This window comes from Homalodisca vitripennis, chromosome 5 (genome assembly GCF_021130785.1).
Source record: "Homalodisca vitripennis isolate AUS2020 chromosome 5, UT_GWSS_2.1, whole genome shotgun sequence".
Taxonomy (NCBI): Eukaryota; Metazoa; Arthropoda; class Insecta; order Hemiptera; family Cicadellidae; genus Homalodisca; species Homalodisca vitripennis.
The window spans coordinates 80,792,023-80,806,733 of NC_060211.1; the positions used below are offsets into that span (position 1 = coordinate 80,792,023).

At 33.0% G+C, this 14,711-nt stretch overlaps 1 protein-coding gene across 1 annotated transcript in view; it reads right to left on the bottom strand.

Moving 5' to 3' along the window:
* Positions 1-7,512, bottom strand: part of LOC124362439 (probable peroxisomal acyl-coenzyme A oxidase 1) — a 32,261-nt gene extending 24,749 nt beyond the window's left edge. The window contains exons 1-3 of the mRNA XM_046816941.1: positions 7,329-7,512; positions 2,020-2,158; positions 900-1,065 (exon numbers count right to left, since the gene is read on the bottom strand). Coding sequence (XP_046672897.1) covers positions 900-1,065; positions 2,020-2,155 — 302 coding nt within the window. The 5' untranslated portion in view covers positions 2,156-2,158; positions 7,329-7,512. The remainder of the gene's footprint in view (positions 1-899; positions 1,066-2,019; positions 2,159-7,328) is intronic.
* Between the last annotated feature and the right edge of the window lie 7,199 nt (positions 7,513-14,711).

The window sequence follows — 14,711 nt, forward strand, 5'->3', positions numbered from 1 at the left end:
CTTTAGCAGTAGAGTGCCAACATTTTGAAGGTATTTTCTCTCAATTGAGGATTTATATTCTCTATACTGGATAATACTACTAAATACAGTTTGATGCTTTATTTGTCATTGCTATGTTTACAAAGTGTTATGTACAATAGCCTAACACCAATATTTAAAAATGAAAATATTAATAAAAATATAATTGTAAGACCATTATATACACCTAATAGTAGAGAAATGTTGTATTATTGGTTGCAACAAGAATGTATTATGTGCTTTTGCTCTCCGTTACTGCACATGCATCAGCAAGGACTAAATTTGGGGTGTTATAAATTGAGTGAAAAAAGTGGACTTATTTTTTGTATTACCAAATAACACATAATTTTATATGTTAATATCTATAACACAAACCTGCCAAGAAGTAACCTGACATATTACATCAATAATGTCTATTTTTTTAATCTCAGTTACTCACTGAAAATACACATTATTGTATTACAAAAGACAATGTCCTGTGAAATGTCCAAGTCTTTCTGGTTTAAGTAATTTCAACAAGTTCAATCAGAATGCAGCACAAACAGAAAACAAATTTAAATAGCTACCAGCCGCTTAGTAACACTGTCGGGTTGGCTGGCCTGATGCAAGTAGTATATGTATATCATATTTTTGCTCATTTTCTTTAATCTGGAATGAAGATTACATATGTAGTAAAATTAAATTATAATTAACAGTGTAAAATTATAATAAAGAAACACACATAAAATATTGACAAGTTTTATAATATTTTCAAACTTATTAAGTAAAGAATAAAACTGTGAACAAATATTTCTGAAAAGAAAACATCTACAAAAAGAGAAAAAGAGTTATTTGTGTATCAACAGAAGAAAGTGTTACCTTGTCACAAAAATGATACTTACTCGTACATGCCCACCCCACCTCCTGAATTACTCCTGTTTTGCCACTCATTGATTTTCTTGAATAAAATGCAGGACTTACGGACAGCTTCTTGATATTTCTCTTTATGGCTTAAATACTCAGCTGGAACCTTGTCCTTTAGTTCAGGATCATTTAAGAAGAATTCCTCTAAAACATGAAAAATTATGTAAGGTGACATGAATTGTTAAAAAGAAGAGAGGGTACCCCACAAGAAGTGAGTTTTCAGATATTGAAGGGTACATTTTTAAGACATTTTTTTTTCTTACAACACGTATATGATCAAATATATTGAATATTACATATTACACATAAATGTTTTTAATTACACTTTGTTTAGTCTATTCAGATACACTCACTACACAAACAAATGTACCAAATTTGGTGAAAATAGATCAGTTTGTTTTGTGAAAGATGATACTTAACACAAATATAGCACAGACTATTTTTATATATTCAGAAGTGGTATTGTTTTAATATGCCTGCCTTATGTTTTAATATGTAATAACCATAACTGTTATACTAGAAACCAGGTCATCTCTAAAAGACAAATTAGAAATGGACAAAAAAAAGAACACTTGTTGAAAAACATGATGCACTGTTGACATTATAGATAATGTGACTGAATCACATGAGTGCTGGCATGCAAAGGACCTCAAAGGATTAAGAATATTATTGCTTTACAAAACTCATATAATTTTTGAGGAGACAATTCTGTAATTAAAATGTATTTATGTATTCAGGTATAATAATAACACCAATGTACCAAATTTGATGAAAATAGGTCACTTTGTTTTGTTACAAATAATTCTTAACTTATACACACTTAACCAAATATCACCAAATACTTTTATAGATTCAAAAGCAGATTCCTAAGATACAATATTCTAATTAAAATTTTTGAACCACAAACACTTTTTGATACTATCTCTTATAATATTTATGAAGAGAAAGAGAAAACTAATAAGTAAAAGTACAATGAACACATTCAAGAAAAAAAGAAACATAACAGAATCAGTTAAGTAGTGTTCAATACCACCTAAAACCAGCATTATTTAATAAAAAAAAATAAAAATCAGTTTAAAAGCTAGTTTATTTTATTACCCAATTCTTTCCTCTCTTTTGTTTTTTCAGGTCCACCATCCAAAAAGTGTGTCAGCTCCATTGTATCAAAGGTACATTTCTCCCTTTCTTTTTGAATGTCTTCATTTGTAATTGAATAACTTTTTGATTGCAACATTATCTGAAACACATTGATTTTTAACAAACACCAGTATCACTAGAAACCATACAATAATTGTCTGACCCAAAGCTTTTATAAAGATAAATTATATATCTTTATAAAACCATTTGTCTCCAACCTAGTGCAGTTCTTATGCTTGGCAATGATAGTTGTGTCTTTGGCACACCTAAAGAGATTGCTTTTAGTAATTTAATTCATGTAAACCAGGAAAAATAGAGGGCTGAGAACCGATGCTCCTTATAAATTCCGTTAGTGATCAGTTTTTATGTGATTGGACCGAGTTGATTTGGAATTTTGAATCGCGATGATTTCATTTTGCAGTCACCTGGTGTCTGATTTTAAGGGAACATTTCATTCAATTCAAAACTGTACTACCAAGCAACATGTATTTTTGAATAAGAAAACTTGCACCAAAATAATAAAATACTCCACTGTGATTGGCAAAGCATCCCACTACCATCTCTCCAGTATTCCTTGCATCAACATAGTCATTTACGAAATCAATAATGGTACAGCATGGGAGGCTTGCTTTTGCCGCTTGGAAGCTTCATTGAAGGACTCCATTGCATTATTGTTGACAGTGTAGTATTATTTCATTGCCCCATATTGCAGATGTCACAAAAATACTGATATTTTATTGAAACCATTTCAAAACATATTGTGTAGCACTTCTTTATTTTCGAAATCATGAGAGTCCATCTAAAACACTGAAATCTGATTCTGTAATACCTCGAGGCTAAGCATGATTAAGTGAATACCAACTAAAAGAACGTGTCACTGTCAACAAATAACTCCCATACAAAGATGTTGCTCAGTCATGGCCAGATGGTATGGCTAGACACACTATTTTGAAAGTCCCAACTGTAAGAAACTGTCACACAAAACAGTTTGTTATGAAACACATTATATAACGTTACATTAAATTTATTCAAATGATTCACATGACCAGCTGCATATAAACATATGATTGTCTAGAACAGTTGATAATTGCCCATGCGTCAAGTTAAGCCTAGGTGTTATGATATAATGTAAAAGTCTCTTAATATAGTGTAGTTGAAAGAGTTGAATTCTGACTTTAACCAAACTTTGACCGAATCACAATGCAAGTCACTTGAGAATGTTTGGCTTAGGGCAGAAAAACACGACAGGAAGCCAGGAATGAAGGTGATGATATTTAACTATAAGTTAATCCTTTTATTCACTAGTTACTTTAGTAATAAAAGTTTATTTCCCACAATTATATGATAAAATAACTACTCTGGTGTACACGCACTTCCAAAAGAATTCTTACAATCTTCAATAATACAGTATGTAAAATATTTAAGTAAAACTATCATCAGCAATGTTTAGCTGATAATACTAATTAAACTCCATAACTTAACTCAGATTATATAGACTTGAAATGTGCTGATAATTTAATATTGTATAACAAATTAATCTTGTATAACTGATATAAATATTAAGCATTTTACAAGTTATTCATAGTATACACATAAAAGCTAATAATCCAAGTATTTATTGTTGACTTGTAAAATAGTAACTGTATTTGTAATTGGAAGACAGCAGGATTTTATCATCAGGGGGGCAACTATTTATAAACGATATGGCACCTGACACAATATACATGCAGTGCCTCTTTCGTCTTTCAATCAGAGATGCTCCATTCCCCTTTCTTTACCTATTCCTCCCCTCTAATATAGCCCACTTCATTGATAATTCCTTGCTTGACATGATGTGATGTGGCCATAGCAGTTCTATCGCCAGCCCATACCACCCTATTTAGGACAAAGAACATCAGATGAAACAGGATTTTTCCGGACATTTGCCATCGTTCAGTGAAACAAGAAATCAGTAACACTACGTTTCGAGATCTGCAATCTGATCTCTTCTTCAGGTTATCAGATTGCAGATCTCGAAACGTAGTGTTACTGATTTCTTGTTTCACTGAACAATGGCTAATGTCCGGAAAAATCCTGTTTCCTTCACAATCCTTCCATCGCCAAAAATAACCTTCAAACAAAGAATCAGAAGAAAATTACCCAGATTTACACAAAGTTAATTTAGTCCATATTTGTTTTATAGGTGACAACCTAATGGAACATGGGTTGTACAAAGAGGGGGCTAGGACCACTGTCAATCAGCCTAACCTCATTGGGTATATGTATCCAGCTATTTCGAGGCCATAGATGTTTCCTAAACAAAATCCAGGTGGGTCAAAGAGATGGCCCAAGGACACTGATATTATTAAAATTTGCTGTCCTGAGATGCCAGGTGGTTTTTCCACTCCTAGAACCCTGCATTCTCGAAGCTAAAGTCACTTCCATTTCCATTCATTCATGTCACATTATTCTGGTCGGAGAATGACTCCTAATGTTACCATTTTCAATATCGATGTTGAGGCATCATAGATAGAATTGCATACCAAATACCAACCCTCCATATCACATAACTAGTTGAAACCTATCGTGCTTACAGATGAGAATACAAACAACATCCAAATGGGCCAAATAGTAATAGATGTCAAGGTGATGAGAGTTGACAAACTGCTGTTAACCCTTTGAGTGCTGCAGCGTTTTGCTATATGGTATGCATAAAATGCCGAGCGAAAATGCCTGGTTCTGCAAGGGTCTGGTTAAAAATTCAAAACAAATTTATTTATTGGTATAATGTCTTGGGTTTTTGTTTTTATTTTAGATAAATATATTTTCTTTATACATATAATACATTGATCACTTATTTAATGTTTTTATACAAATAAAAAAATCATTAACAAAAACTTTGAGAAAAAACATTTAGTTTTTTATTTTGACACAACTTAGTATTATTGAAATATTTTATTTCTTCACTTTTAGTTATTCTATCTTATACTCCATTTAATTCTTTACAAAAAGACATATACACATTTTTTTATACTTATAAATAAAGTATAGAAAATAAATATGGAAATATGAACCACTACAAAACTAGAAATTGTCTAACTTAACCTAACACTCTGTGTATTGTCTACAATGATAATGCTTAAATCTAATGCTTGCAATACTAGGTCTTCATTGTCAGCAATGTTTTTACGACTCATTGTTTATAAATATCACTGAACAAACATAAAAACTATACAAACGTATTTAGTAAAGTACTAGATGCTTACGATCGCCGTAACTCGCGGCCGTCATTGTTCTACTTACACACAGACTAGAACAACATGCACAAACGAAATAATTTGAAGATACTAACACTACAAACTCATTTACACTTAAAAACTTTCAATATCATTTGTGAAATAAACAGCAGCGCAAACAAAACACGTGACGGCTTGTCCGCGTAGCGGGCCGATTCTAAACGCGACTGGCGCTCACTTTACAACTGCTGTAAAAATCAGAATCTAACCAAAATGCAACAAAACCAACATCAAAAGTTACGTTGAAGCCTTTGGAATGCGTATGTATAGTCATTGAGCCAATTTAGATAAATACTATATAAAATATAAGCGTTACTGCAGAAGTCGCTAACAGCGATTCTGGCATTTCTTGCATATAATGCGGGATCGCTGACAGCGATGCTCCGGCACTCAAAGGGTTAATCACAAAAATTTAAAAAGTGTGGTAAATTACTGTAGGTGTGACCTCTCATGTGTTAACAATAGAACTCATTAATAAGTTCAGTATATATATATATATATATATATATATATATATATATATATATATATATATATATATATATATGTGTGTGTGTGTGTGTGTGTGTGTGTGTGTGTGTGTGTGTGTGTGTGTAGGAAAAGGCCAACATATTAATATGAATTAACAATATTTCGCATTACGCTTCTTCAGGTCAAAACAACATAACGTAACACATAAAATAATTAAAAACATACATGTAAACAGATAAATAAATTAATAAGCATAATATTCTTGAAATGATAAACATATGTTCAAACTGTGGGTGTAAAGATGTGATGAGTGTTCAGATGATTTAAATTTATCGAAGATTTAATCCATATGGAAATTTAGATTTTGTGACAATTTGACATGCTTGTTCTAAATTTCTTAATTTTGATGTATTTGAATTATTTTTTATTGATCGTATTGGTTTTACTGTATATAAATTTTCAAAAGATTCTTTGTGTATTTTACTACGAATGACTAATGGTTTTGATTCATCATCATGCTTAAAATCATAACGGTGACCTGTTATTCTTATTCTTAAATTATTTGTTGTAGAGCCAATGTAGTCTTTAGGACATTGTTTACACTGAATTTGATATACTACATGTTTTGTATCACATGTCAAATTGCCAATAATTTTGTATACTTTTTTAGTTGAACTACTTTCGAATTTTGATGACTCTTGTATTTGATTGCACACCATGCATCTTGATTTATTACATGGATGTGCTCCTTTAAATTTAGTTTCCACATCAGAATCAGCTGGTAATTTTGGTTTCGATATAATGTCCTTTAAGATAGGAGGTCTTTTAAAAACAATACGTGGAATACTTTTTAGAAATGAATCTGTCAGTGGAGAATTTTGTAAGCTACTTTAAAAATGTTGTTAATTTTGTAGAGACCAGGATGATATTGTGTTATTAATTTAGGCTCATCATAATATTTCTTTTTTGCATAATTATTATTAAGGTTACTTTCAATAATATATATATATATATATATATATATATATTTATTTATTTATTTATTTATAGACAGTAAAAGTTCAATAGTCAGGTCAGTAAAATCAGTATAGTCCCTAAAATAGCCGCAAATGGCAATTGTTATGATAAGAGAAAGTATATTTTTTTATTTCATCACATAAGCCTTCATCAGGTAAAGTAAACCTTCAACATTCAGAGGTATAGCAGTGGCTTGCTAAAGAATAAAACAGGCCTATTATGTTATTAATTATGAAGGGACTCGATTATAAAGATGACAAAAACTTTGAAGTTATGAACAAAGGTAGATTGAAACAGTAGAAATGCTAGCACTTAACGTTAAAATAAAATTACAAGTATTCCATGAATTATTCTTCAATGTGTACAAATAATCTTATGACTAAATTAAAACCTAACCTCAAATAACAGGTTATGTTGCTTTCACTAAACCCAATTCATAATAATATTTTTCAATCAGAACAAATTACTTTTACACTACAGAGAATAAATAATGCTCAGTTAACTTACTTGTATGCTTAGTTATAGCTCTCACAGTAATTAATTAAATAATAGCTAATTAAATGTCTGTAATTTGTCACTTTTTTATGTGTTATTTACTAAAAGTTGGTGTGTTGTGTTGTCTTCTCGTTGTCACTGTCATCATTTCATCATTATAACAAAGAGAAAACGTTCTTAGGCTAGTGAAAGTTGAACATGGACTGAGGGTGAATGGTATTACTGAATTAAACTTCAGACAGGTGATTGTGAATTTATAAAAGGTTTCCAAGCTAATACACAATAAACTTAACAAATTTTGCTTTGACATGTTTGAGATAGTACAAACCAATGAGCACAACTACACAAACAATGCCACATTTGATATTAAATTATAGTGTGCCTGAATTAGCACCCCCTGGAAATAGAACCCCCTCGCTACTGACGTCGTTTTGACGTCACGAAAGGGATTGCTAAGTACGAAAGTGGCCGTGTCCATGCCCTGAATAAGCACCCCCTTGGAATAGGGGAGTCCTAATTCAGCGTCTTGACCTTGTCCATGTGCTGATTTAGCACCCCCTTTGAATCAGCGCCTATACCTTGTTGATGTAAAGAATAAACACCTCATACTGAATAAAACAATAAAACTAAGCGTATTGTCATTTGTTAATAGGTATATTTATTGTATTGCTATGATTTGACTTTTGTATTTCAAAAACGAATAATTAAATACCTACCTATTGTAAAAAATACTATGCATAGAATATGCTTATGTTTGAAAAACTAGGCTCTAGGCATTCAGCTACAACTTTATTTTAATGTAAATTCAATTTGAAACCATGGTACAAACCACGCAGAAGGATTGATATTGTTTAAATCCGGCATTTAATTATTAGATTAAAAATGAAATATTAATTTTATTATGTGTCAATACATATTTAAATGTCAATTAAATTAAATAAGACCATAGGTACATCAGCTATTTGCTGGGTACACAAATTGTTTACGCAGAGGTATGTACTCTCGTAGATTAAGTTTTGGACCATCCAAAAAATTCTGCAAAGAACAGTTTTATATTCTAATAGTGAACTCTTTTTTGTCTACAATACAAACTTAAATTGTTTGTCGGGAAACATCGGAAAGTAAACAAAATTATATTAGTTATTTAATTTGATATAATTAAACTTAAAAAAACTACATTTCCGTGAAGCTATTACATAAAATACGTAATTTAATTATGGCTTCATATACAAATAGGGTAGTTTTAATTGTATCGAGAAACATGATCCATTGACTTTTCACGATTGGATTAAACTTACACTGGTAATGAATGCTCAGCGAATACCCTTCATTTGTCTATCAGTAGATTTTCTATTGGTGAGGACGCCAAATAAGCAATGCCTGTACAATAAAAATTACACAGCATAATATGTATATATGTATACAATACATATTATGTACTTGACTAACTGTGTATTAAAAACCATACCGTAAACCGGGGCTACTTTGCGCCTCAGGTGGTTACTTTACCCCAGTGACGAAAATAGTTACCGCACAACCTGGTGGAAATTCAATGAACTGGCAGCCCGTTGTTTCTAGCTTAACCGGTAGGTAGCACTACTAGCAATGCCAAATATCATTTTCAGACCATTCTGCCATATTGGAGTTGATTTATGTGTTTGGAAAAGTTGTACCAACATTTGCTGTGATTTTATTTTGATAAAAAGTTGTGTTTTCAACACGTTTCCACACATGAAAAGGTAAGCCAAAGTGTTTATTTATGTAGGGTAACTATTTGTAAACAAAATTACATCGCAAAACACTTCCTACCAAGTGTGTTTTCTAACTTACATCCTTTTTAGTTTCCTAGGTTATGTTTCTGCTGAAAATGGGGTAACTTTGCCCCAGCAACAAGAGTGGGGCAAAGTTACCCCATACTAAGATCTCACTTGTTTTCAGCAATGTTTAGATTGTTTTTTTTAGGATATGATAAAAAATATATATATTCATATATGTTACAAGTCTCTGTAATTATCAAGGTAAGTTTTAAAAACATTTATCCCTCTGCTTACTATATTAAAGCTTGTTTTTTCAGATGGTTCGAGCTTACAAACGAAAACTTGGTGCTCGTCGCTATGCAGATTATTCACCAGAGCAATTAGAGGAATGCTTGCAAGCAATACGGGATGGTTTATACAGCCATCGTCGAGCTGCAGAACACTTCAATATACCAAGACGAACAATTTTAAACAAACTTAAACAGAAACATACCAAACAAGTAGGGAAACCCACAATATTTTCAAGGGATGAAGAGGAATCCTTTGTGTCATACATTGAAACATTAAGTGATTTTGGCTTTCCGATAACTACGGAAGATCTCAGGTATGTTGTAAGAAGTTACTTAGAGAGAACTAGCCGTGTAATTAAAGAGTTTCAAGGGAACAAGCCTGGCCTTGAGTGGATGAAACATTCCTTGAAACGTTACCCAAGATTGAAAGAGCGCATGGCATCCAACATAAAGAGAAGCCGAGCTGCAGTTACTGAAAATATCCTTCAGGATTATATTAAAAACTTGCAAGAAGTTGTCAAAGACGTGCCACCTGAAAATATTTGGAATCTAGATGAGACCAATTTGTCAGATGATCCTTTAAAGAAGAAAGTTATTTGTCGCCGTGGCACTAAATATCCTGAAAAACTTTGTAATTTTTCCAAATCAAGCACCTCTCTTATGATTTGCAGCAGTGCGGCAGGTGAAATATTGCCACCTTTCGTTGTGTATAAAGGAACCCAGATGTGGGACGTTTGGACCGAAGGAGGGCCAAAAAACACTCGTTATTTGAGCACAAAGTCTGGGTGGTTTGATGGACCAGCTTTTAATGAATGGTTCGAGAGTTTGTGCCTGCCACGGCTTAGGAAATCAAAAGGAAAAACAGTTGTGATTGCGGATAACCTATCGAGCCACTTAAATGTCAGTATTTTTTAGAAGTGTAGAGAAAACAATATTAGTTTTGTATGTCTCCCGCCAAACAGTACCCACCTAACACAACCACTGGATGTTGCGTTTTTTAGACCAACAAAGGTCGCTTGGAGAAAGATTTTAAGTAACTGGAAAGATACCCCAGACGGTATGAAAGCAGGAGTTTTGCCCAAACATATATTCCCTTCATTACTGAAAAAGCTTCTAGAAGACTTGGAGCCCAACATGAAAAAAAATCTTGAAAGCGGATTTAGAAAAACTGGGATATATCCATGTGATATACAACCTCTTTTAGACAGATTAGGCCAAAAAGCAGTTGAACCCTCAGCTGTAAGCTCAGCATTTATGGACCTTGTGCAAAGAACTAAATCCATAATAGGCGAAACTTCCACAAACACTAAAAGAAGGAAGAAGATAGTACTTCCCGCAGGTAAAAGCCTCTCCAATGAAGAAATGCCAAATAACACTCTGATTTCCCCTGATACAGGCAGCAACAGCAAAGCCTCTAATAAAAGACTCAAAACCAAAACTAAGAAGCCACTTGAAAAGAGAAGTCGCAGACTATATGAGGACAGTGGTACCGATACGGATGATGATATTTTAAGTGAAATGGAATTAAATTTCGGTAACAGTTCAGATGAAGACTGGGAATCATTCCGTAAAAAAACAACTTGAATTGATGGATGAAGAAAACAGGAAACCAAACAAACCAACCATTCAACCAATAAGAAAAGAAGTGGACACCTTTGTGGTCGTGATTTATCAAGATGAATATTATCCTGGCATTATTGACAGTTTTAATGAAGAAGGTGCAGTAGTGAGTGCTATGTTTAAGACGCCAAAAGGGAATTGGAAATGGCCAGAAAAAAAGGACTCAATAACTTACTCTTGGGAAGAAATTGTTGGTAGTATAAATCCTCCAAAAAAAATAAACAACAGGGGCATGTTCAGCGTCCCCGAGCTTATATCTGATGACAACTAACTTTTGAAGTTGATGGACTTAACTAATACCATTTTTTATTTAATAACATGTTTTTATACTCTTTTCATGAGGTTTAATATAGACATCTGTACCTATACGATGTTTTATTTTCACAAATATTCCTAAAATGTATTTATTAAAACTCTTGTTAGTGTTAGCCACTTCTTAAGACATACAATACTCAAATCAAGGGTGTTTCTTTGCCCTAGTATATTTTTTACTATGAGAAACCATTAACTTTTCTAAGTGGGGCAAAGTTACCCGAACCCCTGGGTAACTTTGCCCCACTTTTCAAAAAACTAAAAAAAAATAGAAAAGCATGGTAAACTGGTCATTTAAGTACTCAAACATGTTCTTTGGATGGTTTAAGTCAATTTGAAACATTGCCGATAATTTTTCTATAACAGCTTTTGTAAAAATTGTGATTTGTTAAAAAAAAAGTGCAGAAAAATGGAGCAAAGTAGCCCCGGTTTACGGTAGTTACATTATTTTCATCTTCCATAATATTTCCAAAATTGACTTTTTCCTGTTAAAATAACCAAATAGCCCAATGTCAAATCAAATAAAGAAAAACCGGCTTTTATTTTTACAAAATTGTTATAACTGTACATACAGCAGTAAATATCATGTGCCATATTGAAGAAGAAAAATAACAAATTATGATATTTTTATAATATTCTTAAAGTTGACAAAAAAGAACTTAATACACAATAATACAAATCTTATATCTCAAAGGGATGAATCATTAAATAAAAACAGCATTTATCATTACCTTAACTTTGCTATCTAATTACTGTATATTAAGAAACTTACAGGGAAAGAGCCTGCATGGGCTTTAATTATCTGTGCGAAGACTCAAAGTTGAAAATTGTATGTTTATGTTCTTATTATCTTTATCAGTGCATTAATTAATTGTATAAACATATTAATTGACAGATTTAACTGAAGTAGAATAAATAATATAAAAGATTTAATTAATTCTGTTAATTAGCGACATTTATACAAAATTCAGAAAACCAAGTTATGAGTGAAAACTTTTACAAAAATAGGACAATGTGTGCTAAAGGGAGGAACCTTAATGTCTGTCACAAAACTGGTTAGTCGGAGGACTTATTATGTAATGTTAAGTCTATGGTAATTTCGAAGAGAAAATAGGCATATTTGAGAAACATATTATGTTATCGTTTATCAGAAATTTCAACACAATCGTAGATCGTAGCTTATAAGTGATAACGTCACAAAAATCCAGATAAAAACTATTATATTTACGATTAAGTTAAATCTCTGAAAGGCAAATCTCCTTGTGTTGCTGACTAAATCCTAGAGGTGCTAATTCAGTTACTGGGTCATGCCCATTCGCTGAATTAACACCCCCTGTCGTGACGTCAAAGCCCGAAGGGGTGCTTATTCCAGGGGGTGCTAAAGCAGCGTCCCCTAAATTATAGTACTTTGGTATTATTCGAACTCCGGAGACCACTATTTTCGGAACAGTTTTTCTTACCGGGAACCTAAAAAACTGCATTAATAGAAAGAGAAAAAAGAGAATCTATTTGACTTACTGTGAAAATTACATATTATGAGGAGCGGTTCTTGTTTTCTGCCTTCCGAAACGAAGCGATGTCGACGAAATTAGGACACTCATCCCTATCTACTATTTGTTATTAGGCTATACATAGGTACGTATCTATTATAAATATAAAAAGTTAAATACGGCATTTACGAGCGCTATGTGATCTGAACTTTAATTTAGGTACTGTGTCGGAGGATGTATTTCTTTTGTTATCCAGAAGTGCGGAGTGGGTTCAGTTTTTATCCACCTGTAGGTCCTCCAAGGTCTCCACCAAGGTCCTCCCCCCAAGGAAGATTTGAAAATTAGGTGCAAAATGAAGATTTTTCTGTAAAGTTGAGCTAAATATTCTGTATAATCTGACTTGAAAATATTAATGCTTCGCCAGTTATAACATAATGTTTGTATTCATGTGGATAAGAAAATGTACGACAATAGACAACTTGCATATAGTAAATTTATAACCTAGGTTATTGTAGGTAAATATAAGCCACAAAAGTAATCATAATTTTAAGCATAGAATGTACATTGATAAGTCAACAAAAAATACAATATTAAGTACGTTTATGAATAAAGCTCTAGCCATAAATTAAATTTACGCAAATCATCCTCACTTCAGTCACCCCTGCTAATTGATTTCCGTCTAAGCTTCTTCGCATTAAAGCAGTTTATGATGTCATCATGGTTGAGCTATCTCAGTATGCTGTGTTCTGTATTAAACAAGGTCAAAACGGTTAGTCTGTCTTCTGACATAGTGGTCCTGAGTCTGTTCTTGATCAGTTTCAGCTTAGAGAATGATCTTCTGCAGAAAAATTAGTCACCATCAAGGAAACGTACATTCATAACGTTGTTATCCAACACAAATTGATACATCCACCTTTCTATACTAATGTGCTTTTCACTTTTTTCATATTAAGTTTGAAATTGGTTGGAAACATTATGGAATTATAATATGTTGCCCGATAATTCGTCTAGATATTCGTTGTAGCTGTCTACTAACGTTTTGCTTTCTGCTAACATCTCTTCATTAGAGAGCATGTCCAATTTCATAAGGAACCCAAACCTCGTATCTATAAGTTCGTATGCTTGAAGGCTCTTTGTCGATGCACCTTCAAGTTCATATATGACTATAATGAAGCTTTGAGTCTGGAATGTATCAGATGGGGGTTATGTCAACTTCAAGAGCTTGTACACGGTCAGAAGGAGTAAAACGTACATTTGTTTTCCGTTTACGTTTTGAATCAATTTCAACTTCATATGCTAGACAGTCAGTTAATTTTATAGCTTTCTACTCGAACTCCTCGAAACTTTCCGATTATCTGGAATCAGGCTTCTCAAAGATTTCAACAACGATGCGGCACATAATGATGAATATGTCACGTTGATTCTAGGATGTTATAAAGATTCGCTAGTTTTGTTTACTTGACCCAAAATAACATGCAGAAAAACGGTAAAGTCCTGTTTTCAACTTCTTTATTTTTCGAACTAAATCCAGAGCAGCTACTCTTGTTATGTTATTTTATTTTAAAACGAGGGCTAGTACCAACATGAACTTTTGCTCGCACTCACACAGGTGCGGCACCCGCTGCCCGATCCTCGCACCGGTGAGAGATACTTTAAACGTACGCCAACCCGCTGCTCTGTTCCCAATGTCACCATACACTAGTCCTGTACATTCACAGCCATGGTCTTGTATCAAGTATGTACGTACAACGTACTAGCTACGACAGTAAAACATGACCAGTGACATTATTTTGTAATCGTAATTATGGTACGGACCCCAGCGTGGTGCGGACAAAGGCGCTAGCCTATGTTTAAATCCGGCCCTGAACATATTCATAAAAACCTTACAACATAATCTTAAAATAGCATTAAGTAGAGCACACTTGG